The 25,990-nt window shown below is 37.8% G+C and overlaps 2 protein-coding genes across 4 annotated transcripts; both read right to left on the reverse strand.

Annotated features, from left to right (window-relative positions):
* Window positions 1–16,503: 16,503 nt before the first annotated feature.
* LOC133297197 (uncharacterized) lies at window positions 16,504–20,368 on the reverse strand. Of its 3 annotated transcripts, XR_009749610.1 has the most exons (8): window positions 20,079–20,368; window positions 19,885–19,994; window positions 19,497–19,708; window positions 19,303–19,394; window positions 18,371–18,473; window positions 18,116–18,258; window positions 17,158–17,820; window positions 16,504–16,791 (listed from the first exon to the last, which is right to left on the reverse strand). XR_009749610.1 is itself a non-coding variant. In XM_061496293.1 (7 exons), exons 1-7 carry the CDS (start codon window positions 20,286–20,288, stop codon window positions 17,716–17,718), a joined length of 924 nt encoding a protein of 307 aa, XP_061352277.1. In that variant the 5' UTR covers window positions 20,289–20,368; the 3' UTR covers window positions 16,504–17,715. The 3 variants fall into 3 exon arrangements, 2 of the variants coding, with proteins under 2 accessions (XP_061352277.1, XP_061352276.1); XM_061496293.1 differs by having other exon boundaries at window positions 16,504–17,820; window positions 19,303–19,360; window positions 19,514–19,708; XM_061496292.1 differs by having other exon boundaries at window positions 16,504–17,820.
* A 1,005-nt stretch (window positions 20,369–21,373) lies between these two features.
* Window positions 21,374–25,456, reverse strand: LOC133297191 (protein EIN4-like). Its single transcript, XM_061496286.1, has 2 exons — window positions 23,436–25,456; window positions 21,374–21,987 (listed from the first exon to the last, which is right to left on the reverse strand). The coding sequence occupies exons 1-2, from the start codon at window positions 25,182–25,184 to the stop codon at window positions 21,451–21,453; spliced, it is 2,286 nt and encodes a 761-aa protein (XP_061352270.1). The 5' UTR covers window positions 25,185–25,456; the 3' UTR covers window positions 21,374–21,450.
* Between the last annotated feature and the right edge of the window lie 534 nt (window positions 25,457–25,990).

The raw sequence follows: 25,990 nt of genomic DNA on the forward strand, positions 1-25,990 counted from the left end.
ATTACGTCGTTTTGATTAATGAAGGGTGTTTTCATAATTTTGTTTATTTTTTTATCATATACAATTTTACTGAAACACCCTTCATTAATTCCTGAAACACCCTTCATTACTTCACTTAAAATTACAGACACAGCATTCATTAATCAAAACGATGTAGCTTTTGGGGTAGCTGTAGATAACCTTATCTAAAGTGACTGTAGAAATGTTTTTTCACACACACACACACACACACACATATATATATATATATATATATATATATATATATGAGGTAGGATCCTTTGATACCAGTGTCAAATTTCAATTTTGACACTTTTTCTGAGAGCCGTTAGATACAAAAAGATCAACGACTCTGATTTGTAAGCATGTGACACCATCAATATTTTTTCATCTAACGGCTCTCAGATGAGGTGTCAAAGGATCCTACCTCTCTCTCTCTCTCTCTCTCTATATATATATATATATATATATATATATATATAGACCGTCCAGAGAACTTAGTGCACTAAATATTATGATGGTGTTCTCCAGGTGTTCTCTCGGGAAAACATAGTTATAATATTTAATATAACTGTGTTCTCGTGGGAGAACTTAGTGCACTGGATCGAATTTTACATCCAGTCATTGTACACTCACTAAACCCATATATATATATATATATATATATATATATATATATATATATATATATATGAGGTAGGATCCTTTGACACCAGTGTCAAATTTCAAATTTGACACCTCATCTGAGAGCTGCTAGATCAAAAAAGATCAACGACTCTGATTTTTAAGCATGTGACACCATTGATCTTTTTTGATCTAACGGCTATCAGATGAAATTTCAAATTTAAAATTTGACATTGATGTCAAAGGATCTTACCCCTCTCTCTATATATAAATAGTAATTTCACTAACTAAATGAATTAAATTGCTAGTCATACCTCAGATCAGTGTCAGCACAGCAATTAAACTATATTTTATTTTAATTATTTTATATCTTGAAATTAACCACATGACGATGGTCAAATCAATATCAGGCGCCGTTTTCATATGATCATATGACAACTAAAATTTGTAGCGAATCTAAAAGTGAATTAATCAGAATGGGATTATCAGAAGCTACAACTATCAAAAAATGATGAAGAATATATACCCCAAGATTTTGTTTGATCTTGATCATTGTGTTTAACGAGACTACCGAACAATTAGAACCTCTGGCAGATTCTAATGGGTTTTATTTACATGTCAAAGAAGGTGCCAGAGGGAATCATTATTAAGTTTCATCTAAAGTATTTAGTAACCAAAACACCCCTTCTTTACTCTATAAACTTTTGGCAAATCTATATCTATATTTAGGGGGGGGGGGGGGAGCACATAATAACTGCATATTATATTAGAGTCAATAATTTGAGCAGGTAAACCCATGATGTGCATTTACTGTTTGATCATGGCGGAATTAGTAACCTAGCTAGCGGACAAGGAAAGGAACCCCATCATGGTTTGACAATATACGACAGTAGCTGTTAATGCATTGAAAGTGGAGCAAGAAAACATTGAACTTTATAAATAATCGGAATTGGGTTAAACCATATTTTCTTGCTAAAGAAACATAGATAATTATTTCAAGGAAATTCCGATAATGGGAGCAACTCCAACTAATCAATATGATTTATTTTATAAAAGCCTTTAACATCCAGTTCTTTCCTTGCACTTAAGGCTTACCATTCTTTCAACATAAATCGAAACTGGCTGAGTGAATAGTTCATAACTTACCCTTCTAGGCTTGCAGGATTGTGACACAATTGGGCATAATCGATTAACTTAAATTTGAAAGCTTAACAATTGTTGTGGAACATTTGAAAGCTTTAAAGGGGTTGAGGAGGTGAGAAAAGTTGTGGAACCCAAATGCGAGTTTGGGAGATATATCGTTACAATTGGCTAATGTAAATTTGTCAAGACCATCATAGTCCCTCTTGCTGCAAAAGCTTAGTAAAGTAATTAGTGATGTTACGCACCGAAATCAAGGAGCCTTGATGAAGCACGGTTGGGAGTGACAGTGAGTATGTATGAGTAGATGCTCCATTGTGGGCTTGGGGGTACGTCGTATCCTTTTATTTTGTAGCAGTTTTTTTTTGGCAATATAGCCACGTTTGTCCCAAAAATGGCAAAAGACAAGGTTAACGGTATCAGGGGATTTCTTTGGGGGCTGGATATTGATGGTGAGGTATGCACCTACACCTAAACGTGAAAAATATTTTCAATGCTACCGTCCATTTAGGTACTAATAAAAATACATATACATTATATTGTCATGTCAGAATTAGACGAGAGAGAAAAAAATTTATTGCCAACGATATATTTATTTCCAGCATTAATGATGCATGACAAGAAGTCAATAACACTGAAGACTCAGTAGTCAATACTAATTTAACAACACTTGCCAGGCGTAGGAGGAATAGGATTGATGCCCTTCAAAATGATGTCGGGGATTGGATTGCTGACTCATCTCTTCTCATGAGTATGGCAGTGGAATACTATGATAATCTATATAAGGAAGATATTCCTCTCCGGCCTAATTTTCCCATTAGGAACAAATTCCCAGAAATGGAAAGGAGAGTTATGATGGCTCTTGAGAGCTGCCCTAGTAGTCAAGAGATTAAAGGAGTAGTGTTCTCAATGGGGCCTTTTAAAGCGCCTGGTGTTGATGGTCTTCATAGCATATTTTTTCAAAGCCAATGGGATGTAGTGGAGAGCTCTGTCTGTAATTTCATAAAGGGAGTCTTCAATGATCCTAGTCGTATAGAAGAAGTGAATCAGACTCTTCTTTGCTTGATTCCTAAACTTGAGAATCCTCATACTTTCAAGGATTTTCGTCCGATTAGCTTGTGTAATGTTATTTATAAAACGGTAACAAAAATTGTTGCTAACCGTTTAAAATTGCAAATGGACAAGCTGGTGATGCCTAATCAGTGCAGTTTTATCAGAGGTAGACAAGGTACAGATAATGTCATAATTGCTCAAGAGCTAATCCATTCAATGAGGAAAAAGAGAGGATCTAAAGGTTGGATGGCGATCAAGGTTGATCTTGAGAAAGCGTACGATAGGATCAGTTGGAATTTCCTTCAGGATACCCTATATGATGTAGGGCTTCCTGAAAATTTGATAAGACTAATTATGTGGTGTGTTTCATCTTGCACTATGAATGTTCTTTGCAATGGGGCTTGTACTAAAGAATTCCGGCCAACTAGAGGCTTAAGACAAGGAGATCCTCTTTCTCCTTATCTTTTTGTCCTCTGCATGGAAAGACTAGCCCATCTCATTTCTCAGGCAGTGGATCAAAGGAGGTGGAAGCCAGTGAGGATTAAAAGGGGAGCTCCACAAATTTCCCACTTATTTTTTGCTGACGATCTTCTTTTGTTTGCAGAAGCTTCTCAGGAGCAAGTGTTAATAATTCAACAGGCCTTACATATATTTTGTGATTCATCTGGTCAAAGAGTCAATCATAGTAAGACTAGAGTTTTCTTTTCTCAGAATGTGGGTCATACTCAAGCAAACCATCTTAGTGGGCTTCTTGGTTTTTCTTTGACTGCGGATCTTGGAAGATATTTGGGAATTCCTTTGCATCATAAGCGAGTGGGTCGGTCATCTTTCTCTTATGTTTTGGATCGAATGAATTCTAGAATTGCTGCTTGGAATCATGCCAGTCTATCTCTAGCAGGTCGTGTTACATTATCTAAAGCAGTGTTATTAGCAATCCCATCATATCCAATGCAGGTTTGTTCATTACCGCAAGTCACCTGTGAAGAGATTGATAGGAAGATTCGAAATTTTGTTTGGGGTTCATCTCCACACTCTAGACGTTGTCATCTTGTGGCCTGGAAGCAGATCTGCAAGGATAAAAAAAATGGAGGCCTTGGACTGCGGAGTATGAGGGAAATGAACTCAGCATTTATCATGAAGGTTGGGTTCAACCTTGTAGCTCATCCAGATGCCTTGTGGTCAAAGTTCTTACGTGCTAAGTACAATGTGGAGGCAGGCATGACGCCAATTATTCATGCTCCAAACAGGAGCTCCCAGCTTTGGAAAGGAATTACGCGTCATTGGGATATTATAATGGATCATAGTCGGGTGCAGTTAGGCAATGGTCAGTCCACTATGTTCTGGCTTGATAGCTGGCTGCCCGATTGTGGTTCTTTGATCTCATATGCAGGTTCTCAGTTTTCTGTTAGTGATACTCTTCAGAAGGTGGTGGACTACGTGGATGAATTGGGGCAATGGAAATGGAATTCTCTTCGACAATTGCTTCCAGATTCTGTGCTGCATCGATTTATGAATTTTCTTCCTCCTTCTAGTCAAGATGGCCAGGATCATTTAATTTGGAATGGAACGACAGATGGCAAGTTTACTGTTAAGTCAGCATATGCAATATTAGCCATCAATGATACTACAATCCAACAGTTTCCTTAGGAAAGTGTTTGGAGATTGCAGGGGCCGGAAAGAATTCGCTTTTTTCTTTGGTTAATGGCAGGGGAGAAGCTGATGACTAATGTTTGTAGACTCCGCCGTCATATGGCTCTTTCAGATCTGTGTCCTAGATGTAATCAGTCCAGTGAAACTATCCTTCATACTATTCGCGACTGTCCACAATCAAAGGAAGTATGGTGCATGATAATGCCTCATATAAATCAGCGTGAATTTTTCAACCTCAACCTGCACAATTGGATCATTTGTAATTTAGACAGCTCAAAGGATTGGGGGATGGGGTTGGACTGGCCTCTTTTATTTGGAATCTTAGCCTGGAAAATTTGGAAATGTAGGAATTCTTGGGTTTTTGAAGGTGATCGCCAGAATGCTTATTCACTTGTCCGTTCAGCAATTGGTTTCAGAGATAGTGTCGCTCTTGCAGCTAACCCTATTTTTGGAGTGGGCAATCAACCAAGGAATCGAATAGAGAGATTGGTTGCTTGGTGTTGTCCTCCTGTGGATTGGGTTAAGCTTAATGTTGATGGTGCATGTGATGCTAATGGTACTAGGACTGGGTGTGGAGGAGTTTTTCGCGATGCCTCAGGAACTTGGATCGTCGGATTCTGTAAAAATTTAGGCTCAGGTACAGTTTTGCATGCTGAGTTATGGGCTTGCTTGGTTGGTTTGGAGCTAGCTTGGGATAAAGGTTTTAGGCAAGTTTGGCTCGAAGGAGATTCTCTTTCAGCTCAACAACTCATTACAAATGGGTGCCACCATGATTACCCTGCGGCTAATTTGGTGAATCGTGTTCGAAATTTGATGCAGCGAGATTGGCAGATTTATATGTCTCACATTCACCGTGAAGGAAATAGAGTAGCGGACTTTCTAGCCTCTTACTCTTATGGTTTCTCTTGGGTAATTCAGGAATTTGATAGTCCACCGTCAGGTTGTATTGATCGTCTGTATGGTGACACTATAGGTGTTCACTGGTCTAGGCTTTGTGCCTAGTTTCTTTTTGTTGTGTTTTTGTTTTAATTTCCTATTATTTCCAAAAAAAAAAATACTAATTTAACACTAAAAATATTCTCATAAACGTGACTTGTTTTAAGTGAGAGAAGTGATGGAGCGCTAGCTGGGCAAAATATAACAATTATTGGTCCAAAAATTTGCTCTTCAAGGTGGACCAACATGCCATATATAGTAAACAAATTTGTCAAATAATTCATCGAAGGAGATTGGGGTGTGTCAACAATGCTCTTAATAGAGCGAAGGATATCAGTGATAAGGAAATTACCCCTTGTAATGGTGATGAGCCTTTTCTTGAGAGACATGATGTGAGATCGTGACTTGTTGGCATAGGCTCAGAGGAGTTAGCCCTATATGCATGCGTTGGCAGTGGTATTAGCGAGGAACATTATTGCTTTGCAAGATCATCGAATTCATAAGAACCAAGAAATAATAATTGATCTGAGAGTGAGCTGAATATAGAATGACATCTCGCCTCCACCAATTGTGGTCGAGTGGGGCAGGAGTAGTTGTACTTGCCATCAACTTAGTCAACTAAATCATATATGACCAACAAATACACACCTAATTGTTTGCAGGGAAAAGCATTTGAATTTTTTTTTTCTACCACAAGTGAATGAGTTCCATTATAATGAGAAGAAAAAGAAAAAAATTTAATTGAATATAATGAGACTCACTTATTTTTATGCATGTGACAGAAAATTCTTTCTATAATAAAAGCAGAAATACTTATTTGAATATAATCACTTATTTTTTTGTATAATTACATATCACCCACCAACAAAGTTCTCACATTGACCAGCGGGTTTGAACTCACGTCCCACGTCCTTGAGGAATATGAACCAAACCCTTAGCCAACTGTGCTCAACTTTGTTAGCAGAAATATAAAGAAATACTTTTCTCTTGTTTGCACTAGACTCAACTGTGGAGAATCAATCCCGTTGATATCGTCCTACGCAACAAAACTGTAATTCTCATAACATCTACCCGTTTAGACCAGATTCAATTATGTCTGTTCAAGTCCAACTCGATATGATCTCATCAATTTTTTTTTTCTCCTTTTCATTTTTAGTTTTTTTATTTAGCGCGATTTAACCTTTCCACGAAAACATATAAGCTTAACTGACCGAATGACTTATTTAGAGACTTACATTGGTTGAGGATCTTCAAATAGGTAAGAAACTTAAAACTTTTTCATTTTCAAATTCACATGATTAATTTTTGGGCGAGCCTAGAATAGTGTTAAAGCTATTTTTTTATGACTGAAAGGTCATGGGTCCGAATCTGAAAAATAATCTCTTTGCATATATGCAAGGATAATGTTGCGTACAAAAATTGTCTCATTCCACCCTTGCTAGTTGGAATTTTATAGGGAGTGATTTATGATTAACTTTGCATAAAATTATTGTTATATTAATTCATAATTAATAAACTACATAGGTATTATAAACTCTTAATTATATATCTAAATAATAATTAAATAGGTAAGTTTGACTTTTCTAAAGGCACCTTAGTCTGTTTGTTAAACAAACCATTTTGAAAAATCGAGTTTTACTCCTGTGATAAATAAATTTGTCAAAGTAGGTCAAAAAATAGAATAGGTCATGAGCTGGTAAAGCCACTGGCTTATTCTCACCCTTGATGTTTAATAACCATTTTCCTTTCAAATTCAAACCGCCAATGGGAGTTAAAGAAGAAACTAATTAAGGAGAACAATTATGTAAATTGCAGGTGATAATAGTTGCAAAAGAGCCGGGAAACATGTAAAAGGAAATAATGACATGATTACACCAATATAATCTTCGAACGAGAAAAAGAGAGAAGATAAATGCTTAAAATTGTAGTGAAACAGAATATTATCTCAGAAGCTCGTGGCATCAGTCCAACAAATGGAACGGTGAAATGAGCATAGTATTTTCTATAATGTTTCAACTAGAAAGTGCTTTATATGCTAATGACTATGATTTAGTAGATTGATACTAAGAGGTTGTTTGTTTAAGCTTGAAAAAGTAACTTTTATCACTTCTTTATTTTAAAAGTATTTTTTACAAAAGTTAAAGCTATTTATATTTTTATAAAAATATTTAGATTTTGAAAAAAAATATTTGACTTTTGACTTCTGATTTTCTTAGAAATTAAAATTTTTAGTTTCTAAAAAAAGTAAGTTTTTAGCTTTTTTTGTGACTTCTCCTTTTTTTTAAAAGGAGACATCCAAACAAACTAAAAACGAGAAGTGCTTTTTTTCTTGAAAAAAAACAACTTTTAAAGAAAAAAAAGACTCATCCAAACTGGCCCTAAGTGCTGCCCATTGAATATTTTCATGCTCGTGCTTGCTTGTTTGAATTATGCAATGTTCACCTCAAGATTACTGTTTGATTTAAATGAAACTTTTCTTAAATGAATTAATATCAATATTTTCCTGCTTGATTTTTTTTTTAAATAACACTTAATTTTATTTAGTTCACCCACCCCTTTATAATTAATGGCATCTGAATCTTATTTTTCAGTAAAAGAGTTGCTACTTGCACACTGAACATATCCTCCCAGTTAATGGCTACAATACGAGGTGCATACAAGATGGAGCGCATCAAACTAACAATGCGGAGGGGCCCGAGTTGCACTTTTTTTTTTGGGGGAGTAGACAAATAGGACAACATTGACTGGTCATTCTCTCAAGAGTCAAGACGTATGCATGTCGCATGATGCAATTACATTATTCCTTAATAACCGCAGCGCCGTCCATTGTCCACACTCATTCCTGTACACAATAAGCATTCCTGACGGCTCACCTCACTCCTGATTCTCCACCTAACTGGCTAACACTGAAACAGCTATTGCTTAATCTAGTGTTTATTTGTAATTTACTGCCCAACGCATGAATCTCACTGTGATTTCCAAATTAACAAAAAACTTTTAAGAGAATTTGGTTTCCAGATTTCACATTCAATTCAACAAATGAAAACGAGTTCACAGATTGATAATCTGGACTGCAGCCCAAGTACGGATAGGCATGAGTCGACCCGAACCGGATTTTTTAAAGAACCGAACCGTTTTTTTTTAAAAAAATCAAACCGGTTCGGTTTGATTTAAAACTGGTTCGAGCCGAACCTTTTATGAATTGGTTTCAAATCAGTTTCGAACTAGAACCATTTTTGAACCAGTTCCGAACCGGTTTTAAGGAAGATTTTTTTTTCTTTTCCTTTTTATTCTTGGCAATGTTATTTTAAGGTTCTGAACCGGTTTTAAGGTTGTTCCACCAATATCTTATGGACAACCCTGAAAGGTACTCTTCATCCTGGAAGCCAGCCACTTAGTCCAACAACTGCTCTTAAGTTGACAGGGTAAGGGATGCCCTTTCCATACCTTCCCATGGCAAAACATGTTGCAGAATATAAAGCTAGTGCTGCACCCATACTGAAGCCTCCAATTCCAACTTTCACTGTCACAAAAGTTTGTCTTAATGAAATTTATCAACAGAATGAATCTTAAAAATATCAATTACAAGTCCCAAATTGGATATGCTTAAAACATATTAGAGTTTGATCAATTAGGATGATAGATGTAAAACCATACCCATTTAGTTATTACAAGCCTGGATAAGAACATTCTTGTCAATTTAGGCTACAAAATGCAATCATAAGAGGGAAAGGGGAATGCAACTCACATTTAAATCTATTAAGCGTAGTGTTGAATCATGACTTCCAAGGATTTGTACTCTTTCAAGCTGAAACTTGTCACTGAAATTTAAAAAAACAGACATTAATGACTGCATAGTATGTTTGTATTTTCTCCAAAGCTATTTCTGCACATTTATCTCAAATATTTCTTCACCAATGGTAACTAATAATACTCAAGCACAACTGACTAGAAATTATGAGACTAAGCATGCCTTTTAAGTTGCTCCTGCTGCATTCCTTGGCCAGCAGAGTTTCTGACCTTTTGAACTCCTGGAGGTGAGGAGAAGTTCATGAGACTGGAATCATTATGCATAAGAGTGGCACCAGAATACGAATATGCCTCACTAATTGAGCTTCGTTTATTCTCAACTGAAAGAGAGCTAGCCTCAGACTCTTCTTCACGAGCTATATAGCTAGGATGCCTAATGAGAACGCTTCCATGTCCTATCTCGACAGAGACCATTGGTGTTTCATTTTCAAAAAGAAGATCTTCTTCAGAAGATGCAGAAAAATAAGACTGTTGTTCATGAGGAATAGTGCATAAATCTTTAGTGAGCTTCTCAACAGAAGAAGGCTTTGGACGACCCACACATGTCCTCTTTTTTGAAGGCACCATGGCATCCCAGACCACTGACTGAGCAGGACCTAAATTAAACAAACTATTTACATTAGAATTACATGTCTTTTCATAAAGGAGAAAGGGTTACCTGTTTTGATATGCAGGAGTGTACATATTTAGTATCATAACACAATAGTAGAAGTTCTTGATCTAAGTCAATTAATGATGGACTAAACCAATGAAGCATTTAGGTAAGGCCTGACATTCTATTATATATAAAAAAAAGTATTATCTAATGAATATGTATTAATTATACAATAAATAAATAAAAAATAGATAATCCATATCTAATTATAGAACTTGCCAGTACAATTGTTGTGAGATATATCTAGAGTTTCATGGTAGAAAAAAGATCTAGAAACCTCAAGCAGTTAGTGGTAAGACTAAACTAAGAACATTTGTAGACTAGTAGAGAAGACAATTATTGAATTTGAGCTGAAATGATTAACGGTAGCTGCTGAGTCTCACTCGATGCATCAAAGTTAAGACAGTCTAAATGAAAATTCTCTTCTTTTTGAGACTGAAATCATTGCACCCTATACAAAAAAGGATGGCACTAGAGTATTATTGAATAGCACGAAAGTAGCAATGACTTCAACACTTGGAAACTGCTTCGAAATTATCAGAAAAGCTATGAAAATCTTCAAGTCTTAAGTTGCAGGATTAGTTCTATTGAGGTGATTGGTATCACGAACAAAAATAATAGTTTCAAATTGAGAAAGCTTGAAAAATATAATAATGAAGGGGCACAAGGATTGGTTTTTGATCAGCCAGAAAGCAAGGGAGTAAGACATGTCTGAGGGATGAATGCAATGCTTGTCAAAGATCCTCTGATACAATGAGAAATTGTTTTGTAGAGGAAATGAAAACAACTTTGTAAATTCTTGTCAGAAATACTGCCCATATTTACCTCATAACTCAGAAAGAGATAAAGGATCCACAGTTCATGCAAGCTGCAAGCAAGGATAAAGGACAAACAAGAGAAGCAAAAGAACTAACCAGAGCCCATATGATAACGTGCATAGCTCATTTTGCTGTTACAAATTAGAACAGGTATCACAAATTAGAAGTGACTAGGTATTTTCCACTGCTTTCTGTTCTTAATAGATAACAGCAGCAATACACAAACATGTAAAGCGAGAAAGAGATTGATAATGAAAGGGCACTAATAAATATCAAATAATACCAAGATGTTGAATTATAAAGTCCACTCACTGTACGCTTATAAACAGGATCAGGCTTTAAATGCCTTGCATCGTTCCACAAAACCTCAGTATCTGAACCAGCACGAATCACAAACTGGTCTCTGGCCTCTGCATCAGTGAGCCAATATTGAAGGTTTTCCTGCATGAGATATCAAGACCAAAGAGCATCAGAAATATTAAAAAGCTACAAGGCCACAGACAAAAGGTACAAAACCATAAATCATAAAGAAAGACATGCGTTCATTGCTCAAACCTCAAGCTATCTGTTACGTTTTACAGAGAACAATCCAAGATTTATCACAATCAGCAGAGAAAATAGAGACACAAACACTCTTTTGTATTATTCAGATGCAAAATAACACTCATAAACATAGTTTGGTTCATATTAAAGGAAAATTACATCAAAACTAAACCCAGCAAATTACAATGGAAATGAAAAGATAACAGTGAGACAATTATAGAGGTCCCACACCCTCCTAAGCACTTGCTTCTCCCATATTCAGCCTCCCCTCTCCATTCCTTCCCACGCTCTATATAACCAACTCATGGCCCAGCATGCACTAGTCAGTTAAGGGGTATTCTTGTGACTTCCTACTGCTGACATGGCATTATCTGAGAGCTGCTCTTCTGAAGCATTTGGGCCTTGCTTATCTTGGATCCATACCCGTCTTGCTTGGTCCCTTTTGTACGTCTTGGGCCTGATTGTATCAATACTCCCCCCCATTTGTACAACCTTGTCCTCAAGGTTGAATTGAGGAAACTGACTGTTGAAAACTGTAAACTCCTCCCACGAATTTTCAAACGTTGGTAAATGGCACCATTTAATCAATACTTGAACTGTGTCTTGGACAGAACGCCTCACTCCCAAAAGAGCTTCGGGTTCCATTTTTAATTCCCAATTATCATTAAGGACCGAGGGAAGAGGTTGGATTACAACAGCTGTCTTGACTGCCTTCTTAAGTAAACTAACATGAAAAACAGGATGTACCTGACACCCAGAACGGTAAGCTGCCTCCCCAACCCGTTCCAGCACTTGGTAGGGACCATAGAAACGTGGGGTAAGCTTCTCATTGATGCGTCTAGCAATCGTTTTAAGACGATAGGGTTGGATTTTGAGGTAAACCCAATCCCCCACAGCATACTGGACATCTCTACGGTGTTTGTCAGCAAAGTGCTTCATGCGATCCTGTGCCTTGAGGATGTGATGCTGCAAATCTTGCAAGATGACATCCCTCTCTGCTAAAGATTGGGAGACAGCATCAATCGAAGGAATAAACGTCCCACACTTGAACAAAGTAGGTGGATCCCTGCCATACAAAGCTTTAAATGGGGTCATGCCCGTTGTATCCTTAAATGTTGTATTGTACCAAAATTCAACCCAAGGAACCCATTTGGGCCATTCTTTGGGTTTGGTGCAGCAAAAACAGCGTAGATAGGCCTCCAAACAGCGGTTAACGACCTCCGTTTGGCCATTGGTTTGAAGATGATACGCTGTGCTATAATGGAGCTTGGTAGCTGCACACTTGAAGAGTTCAGTCCAAAAATGACTTAAAAATACTCTGTCACGGTCTAAAGTAATAGTAGCAGGAAAGCCATGTAACCGTACGATCTCATTGACAAATAATTCAGCCACCTCCTTAGCCGTATAGGGATGTTTGAGGGGAATGAAGTGAGAATATTTGGTGAACCGGTCAACTACCACCAATAAAGTATCCACTCCCCTTGATTTTGGGAGCCCCCCAATGAAGTCTAAGGATATATCCTCCCAAACTTGAGTTGGAATGGGTAGTGGCTGTAAAAGCCCAGCCGGAGTTAGATTGAGGGACTTACACTGTTGACAGATAGCACAACCCGCCACATAATCCTTTATATCCTTCCTCATCCCTTCCCAATAAACTACTTCAGCCAACCTTTTGTATGTGCGAAAGTACTCGGAGTGTCCACCAACCCCAGAATCATGGTACTCTTGCAATAAGGGATAAACTGAGAGGCCTTCAGGAAAACCAACCTGCCATTGTAAAAGAGCTTCCCCCCCTTCCTGGAGAATCCCTTATGCGCATCAGGTACGATCAGCAAGTCCTGGAAGATCCCCTGCAGTCTTGGATCTTGCTATATCTCTTTTTCCAATTCATCCAAGTCAGACCACTGCACTGTAGATAAAGCTGCAAAAATCAGTTGCCTAGACAAGGCATCAGCTACCCGGTTATCCTTCCCTGGTTGGTATTGAATTTCAAAGTCAAACCCCATCAGTTTTGATATCCATTTTTGTTGATTTTCACTCAGAATGTGCTGCTCAGTAAGGAACCGTAAGCTCCTTTGGTCTGTCTTGATGATGAAATGATTACCCATGAGGTAATGTCTCCATTTCTTGACTGCAAACACTATGGCCATAAGTTCTTTCTCATAGACAGATTTGGTCTGAGCCCGAGTAGAGAATCCTTGACTCATAAATGCAATCGGTTTATTATCCTGAGTGAGGACTGCTCCAATCCCCTTCCCTGATGCATCAGTGACAACTGTAAATTTCTTGCTGAAATCCGGTAAAGCTAACACCGGGACTGAGCTCATCATCACTTTCAATTGTTGGAAACTGTCCTCGGCCTCCTTATTCCATTGAAAACCATCTTTCCGCAATAACTCCGTAAGTGGTTTTGCTATTTTTCCATAATCCTTCACGAACTTCCTATAATATCCGGTCAGCCCCAGGAAACCCCTCAACCCTTTGACACTCATGGGTGTCGGCCAAGCCACCATGGCCTTTATTTTTTCCGAGTCAGCTTTGACACCTGCAGCAGACACACAGTGTCCTAAGTAATCGATAGAACCCCTGCCAAAGCTGCATTTTTTTTTTATTTGAGACTAACTGATGCTGCCTCAATACCCCAAAGATGGTTCTCAAATGACCCAGGTGTTCTCCCTTATTCCTGCTGTATATTAAAATATCGTCAAAAAACACGAGTACAAACTTCCTCAAGAATGGGCGAAGGATTTCATTCATCAAAGCTTGGAAGGTTGAGGGAGCAGTGGTCAAGCCAAACGGCATGACCACATACTCATAGTGGCCTTCATGCGTTCTAAAGGCTGTTTTCGGGATATCTGCTACTCTCATTCTGATCTGGTGGTACCCTGCCTTTAAATCCAGCTTCGAATAAACCTGTGACCCGCCCAACTCATCTAGAAGCTCATCCACCATTGGCATAGGAAACTTATCTGGTATGGTAATTTTGTTTAAGGCCCTATAATCCACACATACTCGCCAACTCCCATCCTTCTTCTTAACCAGAATAACAGAACTCGAATACGGACTTGTGCTATGACGTATCATGCCATTTTTGAACAGCTCAGCTACCAACAACTCAATTTCAGTTTTCTGGTAATGGGGATACCTGAATGGACGAATATTGGGCACCATGCTCCCTGGTTTGAGGTGTATGGCATGATCAATTGCTCAGGCTGGTGGCAGCTCTTTCGGTTACTGGAAAACCTCCGCGAATTCAGAAAGCAACTGCTCAATCTCAGCCCACTGCGCTTCTTCCTCCAGAGCCTCTTCTTCTGTTGAGTTGACAAAAAATCCCTGTGCCTGATTCTTTAGGGCCTTAGTGATGGATCTGTAAGAAGTCTCCGACCTAGACAGCGACGGATCTCCTTTAATGGTGGTCTCCTTCCCCCTCTCTCCATATTTAAGCGTCATCTCCTTGAAGTTTGCTTTAATTTCCCCCAATTGAGTGAGCCATTCTAACCCCAACACTACATCAGCACTACCCAACTCAAAGAGATACAAATATTGTTTGATTTGGGTCCCCTGAATATTGATTTCGACCCCGTGACACACCCCTTTACATCCCATCTTACATCCATTTCCGATTTCTACCTGATAAGATGGAGTATCAGTTATGTCCAGTCCCATTTTTTCTACCACCTCCCTCTTTATAAAATTGCTGGATGCCCCACAATCCACCATGACCACCACCTGCTGACCCCTGATCTCACCCCACACCTTAAGTGTTTGGCTTGAAGAGAGCCCTAATAGGCTTTGTAGAGAGAGTAGAAGCGGTTTCCCCAACTCACCAGTGTCCACAACCGGAATCACCTCAACTTCTTCTCGTTCTCTCTCACCATCTTCCCCAATTTCATCGTCCACCAACAGCAAATGCAACTGACGAACCTGGCACTTGTGGTTGGAGTGCCAACGATCCCCACACTTGAAGCACAGCCCCTTGTTCTACCGGTCACGCTATTCCATGGTTGACAGCCTCCTCACCTGACCGGAATCGTTTTCTCCGGCATGAATTTCAGCACCTGGGGTCATCGTCTTCGTGTTCGTTCCTTCGCTAGGGCTCCCACGAGCTGTATTCCCTTGACCCACACTCGTTTGACTAGATCCGGTGGAAGATTGGGTGGAATTAACCCTGTTGCTCGCTCTTGGGGTTGCGTTTTGGGCTGTCCATGACTTATTCTCATTTGGGCCTGCATTTCTTGTTTGGCCCACTGAGAACCGGTTGTGTCCGGTCGTCCAATTTCGCCCCAAAGGCCCTAGTCCCTCTTCCTTCCAAGCCGCGTTACGTCTCTCCACTTTCATAGATAACTTCATCATCTCTGTAAGACTAAGCTCCGACAACATAAGCAATTCTTTCCTGATACTGGTACGAACTCCGTTGAGCCATGCTCCTTTGAGCAGATCTTCATCTTCGAAACGAAAAGCCCCAACCATCTTCTCAAATTGGGCACGAAATTCAGTCACGCTCCCGTCTTGTTTAACAGTGTACAAGGCCCTGTATGGGTTGTCCAGGGCCTCTGATTGAAACTGACTGAGTATTTCGCGTCGGAAAACTCCCCAAGTCACGTTTGGATTGCTTGCCTCCCACCAATGGAACTAGTGAAGAGCCTCCCCTTCCAACACAACCAACACCGAATTTACTTTCTCAGCTTCGGTGACCCCATTAACCACAAAATAACGTTCCACTTTACTCAACCACCCAAAGGCATCCTCCCCTGCGAATGTGGGAACCTCTAGGCGTCGGTGAGGGGGTACATTCATATTAAATCTCCTCCCGTTCCTTCTTTCGTAGTGACCTGAACCCTCCTCATCATCATTTTCTCCGTCGCGAGATTGTCCGCGTCTTCTCGCAACCAGCTCATCTAACCGACGGAGTATATTGTTCATGCCCAATTCGTTTGCTCCCAGTCTACGCAGCAGTTCGTCATGTCTAGCGTCACTTGCGTCTAGCCTTAACAGAACTTCTTCCTGCCTCACACACCCTCTGCGCAATGCTTCCTCAATTAAATCCATTCGATGTTCCATTTGTCGCGTGATTACCATACCACAGAGCTCCAAGATCGGAGCTCTGATATCAATTTGTTACGTTTTACAGAGAACAATCCAAGATTTATCACAATCAGCAGAGAAAATAGAGACACAAACACTCTTTTGTATTATTCAGATGCAAAATAACACTCATAAACAGAGTTTGGTTCATATTAAAGGAAAATTACATCAAAGCTAAACCCAGCAAATTACAATGGAAATGAAAAGATAACAGTGAGACAATTATAGAGGTCCCACACTCTCCTAAGCACTTGCTTCTCCCATATTCAACCTCCCCTCTCCATTCCTTCCCACGCTCTATATAACCAACTCATGGCCCAGCATGCACTAGTCAGTTAAGGGGTATTCTTGTGACTTCCTACTGCTGACATGGCATTATCTGAGAGCTGCTCTTCTGAAGCATTTGGGCCTTGCTTATCTTGGATCCATACCCGTCTTGCTTGGTCCCTTTTGTGCGTCTTGGGCCTGATTGTATCACTATCCAACAAGAAATGCAATCATATTCCCAATTTACATAGAAGAGTGGTCCATAAGAAAACCTGAAATTGCTTTAATCTAGATAATTATATAATAGGAAGATATGACCCGAACCAAATCAAAGTGACCCAGCGCCTATATAGTTCAAAACATATTTTGGATGTAAAGCTAACAAAATGCCTCAAATAATCCTAATATTGTAGCATCAAGTGGCTACAAATTTTGACTTAGATAACACCCAAATTAGAAAATAAACCCTACTTGTTCAGAAATCAAAAACCCTCAAAATTTAATAATTAATACCTAGATCCCTAAATCAGTTTAAGGATTGCATAACGAAAACTGAATGAAAAAAAAACAACTTACCACAACGAACGACTTCAGATGGCACAATGACGGGGTTTAAAGTTGAAGATGAAGGGAGTGGAGAGCTAGAGTAAGCAATGCACACTCGTAATCTCAATGATACATGGTAGAACAACAACCTCAATGGTAAATTTCGAGATTGGCTTCGTAAGTGAAAAAATTAGGGTTCTACTTTACAAATAAATTTAGAATCAGTTCATAAGTGATTTATTTTAAAATATTAAAAATGGTTTTGGTTTATGATTTGGTTTGAAAAACCGGTTTTTTTGGTTCAATTCGGGTCGGTTCTAAATGTGGTATAGGTTCACCGGTTATTTTGCTAAGCCCAAGAGATCTTCTATACTTTCTTTTCTAATAATAACAATTTCAGATTCTCAACACACCAAAATTTAGGAGAGAAAATAAAGGAATACAGAAACAACAAAGTTCTTCACAAGTCTTTTCTAGCTGTCTCTCTTTTACAATCTTCAGCGTAGCTAAAAACAATCCATGATAAACACAAATATGTGTACATTTTCTTCCGACTTCACAAAGCACGCCAAGACAGATTATTAATAACTAATTCAGTGCAGGCTTCTGGAACTTCCCATGAACCCACACTCTTCGCATACTCTTCCCTTTCCGGCGATTTACAGACTTAACACAACAGTAATCAAGCTCGAGCTGCAAAGTTCATACACTATCAAATTTAGTAATAGTCCGCAGAAAACAATATGTCAGAAACACTGAAGAGAAATTTGAGACACCAAAATAAGTATAGGAAGGTTCTGTACTTTGAACAAACACTATACCGGTTAACAGATACTAAGCTCAATTTACATATATAAGAACTTGCAAATAAGTATTTAAATTTATGCAGGATCACAAGTCAACTTATGCTTCTATTGGAAAAAAATCAGAGATCCGTCAGTTATATTAACCCCAAAAGTTCTTGTCTTCCAATAAAAAAGAAAACTACCTCAGTGAAGCCTGCACACAAAAATAGGTTCCGTACAGTATCCAAACAAAAGAAATATGATCGTGTTCCATCTGACCGCATGTATTCCCTGAATCCCACTTTCTTGTCTGACTCAAATCGAAGCATGGTCATATCATAGAGACCTGATTACATGGGGTTCAGTTACTGCAAGCAATTTAGGTTTTAAAAGAAAAAGCTACAGATTTATTTTTCCAGAAGCTCTAGACAGAATAATTTGGTTAGTTTGTTTATTACCATAGTCCCTAAATAAAACCATGCCTCCAGGTTTTAACACAGTAAAACACTCCGTGATGGACCTTGGCATCCTTTCCAGTGGTACTGCTGATAGAGTAAATATCTGAAATTAAACATCATACAAGCAACTTATACAATGAGAGGTCATTAGTTTTTAACTTACAACATTCAGCTGAGTCTATGATTTATTATGAAGATTAGATATAAAGTTGCATGTGGGGAAGAATTCGGAGAGCTAACGAAGAAAGACTAAACTAAGGCAAAACAATCATTAACCATGGAGTACATAGAATTTTGTAGTAAACACTAAAGCAACAAACAAATAAGAACCACAAGTAGATTAGAAACTAAGTATGAAAACAATTGAGATTAAAGCATGAACGCATGTATCTTCCAAATTAAAGCTATGAAGTGTAGAGATAAGGAACGTTATGCAACATAATGAGAGAGAAACTCACAGTCAAACTACTTTCATAACAGACAACAGTTGATCCAATATGTGTTTAAGAAAATTGCACAAGGATTAAAAAAGCAATTAAATACCTTCAATTATATTAAAACGTAACTACATTTTTAACTAAATTAAACTTTATTAAAACACTCAAAATACTGCCACTCCGTTAATGCTCTCACTCATTCAGCTTAGCAGAGATACCAAGAGACAAGGCTATAGTTGTGAAAAAAATTAATACTTTGTTTTTCTAAAACGACAAATAAATTGAAACAAAACAATTTCTCTAAAATGGAAAATAATTTGAAAGGGATTAGGATTAGGAATATGTTGTCAAGAGACATCGCTTGTAAAGAGAAACAGTTGATATAATAAATATTAAAAAAACTCAGGTTGCTGATTTTGGCTCTAGTATATGCTCATGGTCCGGAAGCACAAGATCATTGAACTTATTATAATTATAGAGGAGAAAAGCTCAGACCATTGTTACAAAATCTACTCCGCCAACACAAGAGTCACATTCTTCCGATGAATATGGACTGGTAAAATGCAGTCCATTATCCTCTTTGACATCTGGAGGGAAACAAAAAGATCAAAATCTAACTTTTCATAGAGCCAACAAACAACAACATAAAGTAGCATAAATCAGCATCCTAAAGGTGTAAAGTAAGCAACCTGACAAACAGTTTGACTGCTTTTGTAAAAATTTATCTTGGCAAGGGTTGCATGCCAACCAGTTTGGGAATCCATCAGTGGAAAGATCACAACAGAAAGTATGGAAACGATGCATCAAAGAGGCAACTGTGGTGGCACTTATAAACTCTTTAGCCCTCTCAAGAGTCTCATTACTACAGTCGCATGCATAAATAATCACATCTTTGTTGGCCCTACACAAGAAAGTTCCGTAAGAACAAAAAACTGCAAGATACAAAAAACAAATAGGGAACAGCCAAAATGACTAAAAGGAAGTCATTAATTTAAATCTGCTAAATCAAAAATTGTAAATGAATTAGCACCACCGGCTTCAACCAATCATATTTTCACAAAAGGAGAAGAAATAAACCTAAGTATAGGAAGCACAGTACTGCCATTGCCACAACCCACTTCTAAGAGCTTAGAATATGGGGGACAGGAAAGTAGTTCTGGGAACTCCTTTAACAAGTAGCGCCTCTCCTGAAACGAGACTCGAATGCAATCAATAGGTTAGTTTGGGTACGAGAACGTGAAGGTGAGTGTGAAGAGGAAAAAAGAAGGAACCTTGAAGAATTTCCCGGAGGCATGACGGATGTGAAATTGCTTCCAAGCTTGTACATCTGATTCTGCAGATGGTGACGGTGATTGTGTTGAATAAGAAGAAGAAAGGGAATCAAAGTGGTAGCGAAAGCAAGGGTTTGCTTCCACCTCTGCTCTTAGTTCTTCCCAATCGAAGTCCTTGCAGAAATATTCTGCTTCGCCTTCGCAGCTCATTCTAATCGTTGCTACCCTCTCTTGCTTAATTATTCAATATTTTTATATATATATAGTTCACTCGCTCCCTCCATTCGGTAATATATCCATCATATGAATTTTATAAAATAAAAAATCTTGAGTAAGACTTCACATATTAAATATCACTAATTTAATATTTTTAATATCTTTGTGTGTGTATCTCTTTATTGTAAGGATTGATTCAATCAAGCATGCAATTGCAACTAAATAAATATAGACAATTATTTAAAAAAAAAAAAAATATAGACAATTTACCAGATTCCCCTCAATATAAGGTTAATATACTATTATATTTTTGTCACCACACTCCTTATAATACACTCAATCAGAAGACAATATAAATAAATTAAAAAAAATCCTAATAATATATTTATCGGCCCTAGCCTTAATTATTAAATTAAATAAATTTTAAAGAAACCCAATTCTCACAACCCCCTAGCTTTATCTGTACGAGGATAACATGAGTTTAGTAGATAAAATAACCTTCTACGTACGCATAAAAACGGAGAAGGTTCTATTTATAACCTATTTTTGTTTACAATTTCTTACAACCATATCTTAATCGTTGATTTCCGTCAATCAACAGTTAATATTTTCACAAATCAAATTTATTAATTAATTATTAATTCACAATAAATGACAACCGTTGATTGACGAAAATCAACGGTTAAGATATGATTGTAAGAGTTTGTAAACTATTTGAGTTATAAAAATATAACCCCTCCCTATAAAAATATATAAAATTCATATTTTTTTTTCTCTTTTTTTTTTTCACATGACCACACGTAAATCTTAAATGCTTTTATAATTTTATCTCCTACCACGTGAAAAACTTCAAATCCATTGACTATTGCAATACATTAACAATAGTCAAAAGTAATTTGTAATTCTGAAAAATTTCCAAATACTCAACATCCACATTTTGATTTTCCCACTAAATATGCTAGTGATTTATATGCTTTTTTGGTATTTTTTGGACGGAGGCAAAGCCATTAGACACAGCGTATAATTCCATAGTACATTAAGCAAGAAAAGGCTCAATCACAGCAACGTTTAGCAAAATAAACCAACTATATATATATATACGGCATTACTGAATATTTACTCGTTGAAGTTATGAATTGAGGAACGAAAGATGACACTACTTAAAACTGTATTCAGAGTTTTTCAGCTGCAGGAATGTTCTAAGTTCATCTGCTATCTCATGAAGGAGGATAGGTTTTCGAATCAATCCATTCATTCCAGCATGTAGGCATTTCTCATTCACATGTTCTTCTGCACTTGCTATGAGAGCAATAATCAAGGGCCAATTATAGTTCTGAAACTTCCGGATCCTCATGGCCACTTCAAAACCATCCATTTCGGGCATGTCAAGATCCAAGAGAATAATTTTGAATGAGTTACCAGAGCCACTTACAGCACCTAGACACTCAAACCCTGATGAAACAGCAGTTACTTCACAACCAAGCTTCTCAAGTAGCTTCTTTGTCACCGTCCTGTTTACACCGTCATCATCGGCTAATACTACCTTAAGGCCTCTAAACTCTGAGTTTGAAGAATCTTTAGGTGCAAATATGGATTTTTCAAGAGATGGTCCTATCTGAAACTTGAGAAGAAGTGTCATGCCTTGCACCATACCCAGAGAGTTCGGTAATATCCAGATATTACCTTGCATCATCTGCATAATGTTCCACATTGTCAAGTCATAATTACCAAAACAAACATACCATGATGAATTTATACATAAAAGGTTCAGTTTCTGCATATTACTCCAATGAGTACTATAGTAAATCTTACGTGTATAAAAAGAAAGATCCTACTTTATCATTTTGCTTTCTATACACCCTCCAAACCCCAAAATGCATGAACCTTCTTTGTCACCTAATCCAATTCATGAAAGGAGAAGACAACTTTTTCTAGTATAGTTCATGTTGGAATTCTAAAACTAACTGGATGATCCTAAAATTAGAGAAAAGAAGTGACGATCATGGCCCGTTTTTTCTGCTACTACAATCTTCATGTTTCCACTGATGCCTGTTATGTCAGAATTTGTATTTTCAAAAGCACATCCTGACTAAGTTCTCAACCAGTATGGAGAGAAATCTATGCAAAATTGCATGTCAAATATAAGTAACCAGCGATTTTGAAGTAACGGATCACCCATAATTTGACTTTCTTAATGAATAGTTAGAAGAAACAAACACTTTCACTAAAGTTGGAGTTGATCACATTAATTCCTAAATTTTAATTAAAAAAAGTGACAGATCAACACAAAGTCAATTAGGAAAGAAGACCTCCTTTGAGCATCCTAGGGTGCCACTATTATCCAGCAACATATGCGACACATAGCTGAATGCAAACTTGCAGAGCAATGAATGACAATTGCTCTAATGAACGTCATCCCTATATATGACTTCCAAATGTTAAGGGGATAACCAAAAAATTCAAGGTATGTTGAAGGTGAATTTGCCCATGCTCCATACAACTATACAATTGTTGACTTGTGATATATATTTCTTTTGAGTTAAAATGTCTGATGCAACGAAACTCAAATACATATATCGAGGAAAAAAAGGTTGCATGGGCACCAAAAATCATTGAAGTGGAACAGCGGATGTCATTACTACTATCCCAGAATTTTTTTCTCTACTAAAGCTAAATGAGGAACCGACAGGAGGCAAGTAAATTTTCAAATTAAACTTGTGCATGTGTAATTGTGATAAAAAATGCCAATACGCATATTGGTCCCAACAAAACCTAGCACGAGATTTGTTGCAGCATTGAGTCAATAGGGGCTTCCTACGTATTATTATTAAATCTGATCTGAAAGTAATATCATCCAATCTATTTTGTTATGATAGTTTCACCACCCATTTCCAGCATCATAAACAATTCCACATTGGATCATTCACCTATACTGAAAATACAGGATACAAGTTAAAAGTAAATTTGTCAATGCAAACATCATCTCTAAGCATAAAATGTAATTCTTAGGTCTACAGCTAAGTGCTAATAATTTATACAATAATGTCCTTTATAAGCAGCAGTTTAAAAATTAACATGGAAATTAGCCATCTGAGTATCTGACTACAATCAAGTAGATAAATATAATAATGATGCACCTACCCGTACCAACTTTTTGCACATGCTGAAGCTGAGGCCCTCCTTAGGTTCATTGTTGTAGTATTGCCTCCTACCAGTATAATGTTTTGTTGAAGTTGATTCATCTGACTGAGACTTACCAGTTATCAGAAAATCAAATTTTATATGTACATATTCATATTGATTGCTTGATCTCCAAATTCCAAAATTTTTATCATCCTTGTCTCCACCGTCACTAACAAGAAAAACTCGAAAAATGAGATTCCCTCTGTCATACATATTCAATAAAGAGCCAACCATATGCAAAATAACTTGAAAAGCCCTTGCCTCATTGCCTATAACCAGTTCAGGTAAAGACTTCTGTACATTAATTTCAAAACCAAAGGCTTCATATGCACACAAGCACTTCACAATGCAAGCAGCTTCCCTCATCATGGAATGTAAAAGGAAAGGTTTCATCTCTAACCGAAAACTTCCCTTATCATTTTCCGAAATCTCCATTACATCATTAATCAAACTTGAGAGCACATTGCCAACTTTCAACATTGTGTCCCCAATAATCTTCTGTTCAGATCTCACATTCTCCTCTTGAAACAATGAAAGCATCCCCAAAATTGAATGCATAGGCCTCCGCATTACATGGCTCATCACTTTCTGAAACGACTTCCTTGCCTGACTTGCCATCATTGCATTCTCTTTAGCCTGTTGCAATGCTAGGTTTTGCTCTTCTAGTTTCTGTCTCATTAGCTGAGACTCTTCAAGAACAGATGCATGGGACAAGGCCACAGCCACCTGATCAGCAACTACTTCAACTATCTCCATCTCATGGCGAGTCCAAACCCTAGAGTTTGAACTTGGAAGAACCAAAACCAGTATAGCATAACATGTCTCAACCAACTCTGGTGTCCCTCCTTTGAAATTTGAAACATGAAGCATGGGCATGCGAATAGCTGCTACAGCACCCAACTCTCCAGGGCCACCACCACTACTTGCAGCTCCTAGTGCAGATTCAGGCCTCAAAATCCTCACCCCTTTGGTTTTTCTTATCTCTAATACATCAGGGTCGTTTACTGGAATAGAATTTCGATAAAACTTTGCAGAGTTTGTTTTCAATTCATGGGTTAAGTGCATTTCTCCTCTGTCCTTATTTGGCATCCAAACTGCACAATTATGCAAATCCAATGTCTTGGAAAGCTCAACAAGTGTGGTGTACAAGATGGTATGTTTATCAAGAGTCTTCCTAATTTCCCTTGTGAGCATCCTAACATACCAGCTTGCTTCCTTTTGTTTCTTCATTATCCCAACCTCTTGGTCCAATTCCATCACATTCTGCCTCAAGTAGAGCTCCCTGACTTTGATTTTGAGAAGAAGAGGGATGAGGGGGGGAAGGGTCAATGCAGTTGCACATGAGACAAGAGCAGTGAGGAATTTAGCAACGGTAAGGGAAAGCAACAACTGAAAGGAGGAAGGGCCGTGATAAGAATATGCATTGAGTAAATGGGTCAAGCCACAAAGGACTATGAAGGCCACAAATTGAAGGAATAGCAATTTGAATGGAACATTGGAACGGCTTACAAAGTAAAGGAGTTCAATGGGGATGGAAAAATATGCAATAGCAATGAAAAAATCACTGACTTTTTGGCCAACAAGTATACTATGTATGCTCCAAATCCCTTCCCCATCATCACAGTTGCAGTTGTCATATTCAACATCGGTGGCAGAAGCACAGAGAATAAGATAAGAAAACAACAACCACAGAAAAGGAGTTTCCATGGCACCAAGTCAGTGTGGTTTCCCTAACCATCCATAAAAATTTAATAACCTCAGCCAAAGGGGGGAAAACAGAAACCATAACAAACCTGATCAGAATCTGCCCAAATCAACACATCAAAGATAGATAGTGATGCAATCGCTTCTAGAGCCAGATTTGAATCCTTTTAAGACCTTCCTTTTTTCCAAGTCCCAACTCGTTAATTGATTTAGGTTCCAACTCAAGTTTTAAACTTTGAAGGCTTAAATCAATAAAAAAGAACCCAGTTCTTTTCTTTTCTCCCTCTCTCTCTCTCAAAAATATCAAAAAGAAAGCGTTTGAAGGGAGAGAGAGAGCGAGAGAGGAAGAAGACAAGAGGAAACAAAGAAAGAGAAGGAGTAAGAGTTTAGATAGAAGTAAATAGAGGGTGGGACCCAACGCAGATTTTTAATGTTGATGAATCTAACCTGACCTTACACGAGTGTAACTCCATCATACTGTTCTGCAGTGCAACCTCGTCAAACATGTACTAATGTACGAGTCTACTCCTATGATTATTCCTGCCTGAGGGCTTGTCTACATTATGTTCCATTGTCCATTTGAATAATAAAAAAATATCATCCCTTCTTTAAAAAAAAGAAGCAAGACATCGATTGGCTAGTCCTGTAACTTTTTGATCTTGAAAAAATTTAGCGTCACGTGGAAACAGATTTTCTCATCATAAGAAAATGATTTTGGAGCCGGTTTGTTTGTCAATTTTTTAAGGAAAAAGTGTTTATTTAAGGGTTTGTTTTTTCTGATGTTATTTTAGATAATTTTATCTAATGTT

This window comes from Gastrolobium bilobum, unplaced genomic scaffold, assembly GCF_033153095.1.
Source record: "Gastrolobium bilobum isolate Gb01-03AN ecotype WA unplaced genomic scaffold, APGP_CSIRO_Gbil_v1 utg4400, whole genome shotgun sequence".
Lineage (NCBI taxonomy): Eukaryota > Viridiplantae > Streptophyta > Magnoliopsida > Fabales > Fabaceae > Gastrolobium > Gastrolobium bilobum.

Excerpts from the sequence above, each read along its gene's own strand:
- LOC133297197 (XM_061496292.1), bottom strand. The coding sequence starts at position 20,288 with ATGAGCTGCGAAGGCGAAGCAGAATATTTCTGCAAGGACTTCGATTGG. Across the intron at positions 19,995-20,078 it reads CCTCCGGGAAATTCTTCAAG|GAGAGGCGCTACTTGTTAAA; the intron begins GTTCCTTCTTTT and ends GTCTCGTTTCAG. Across the intron at positions 18,259-18,370 it reads GGTTTTATTTAGGGACTATG|GTCTCTATGATATGACCATG; the intron begins GTAATAAACAAA and ends CCATGTAATCAG.
- LOC133297191 (XM_061496286.1), bottom strand. The coding sequence starts at position 25,184 with ATGGAAACTCCTTTTCTGTGGTTGTTGTTTTCTTATCTTATTCTCTGT. Across the intron at positions 21,988-23,435 it reads TGTGCAAAAAGTTGGTACGG|ATGATGCAAGGTAATATCTG; the intron begins GTAGGTGCATCA and ends AACATTATGCAG.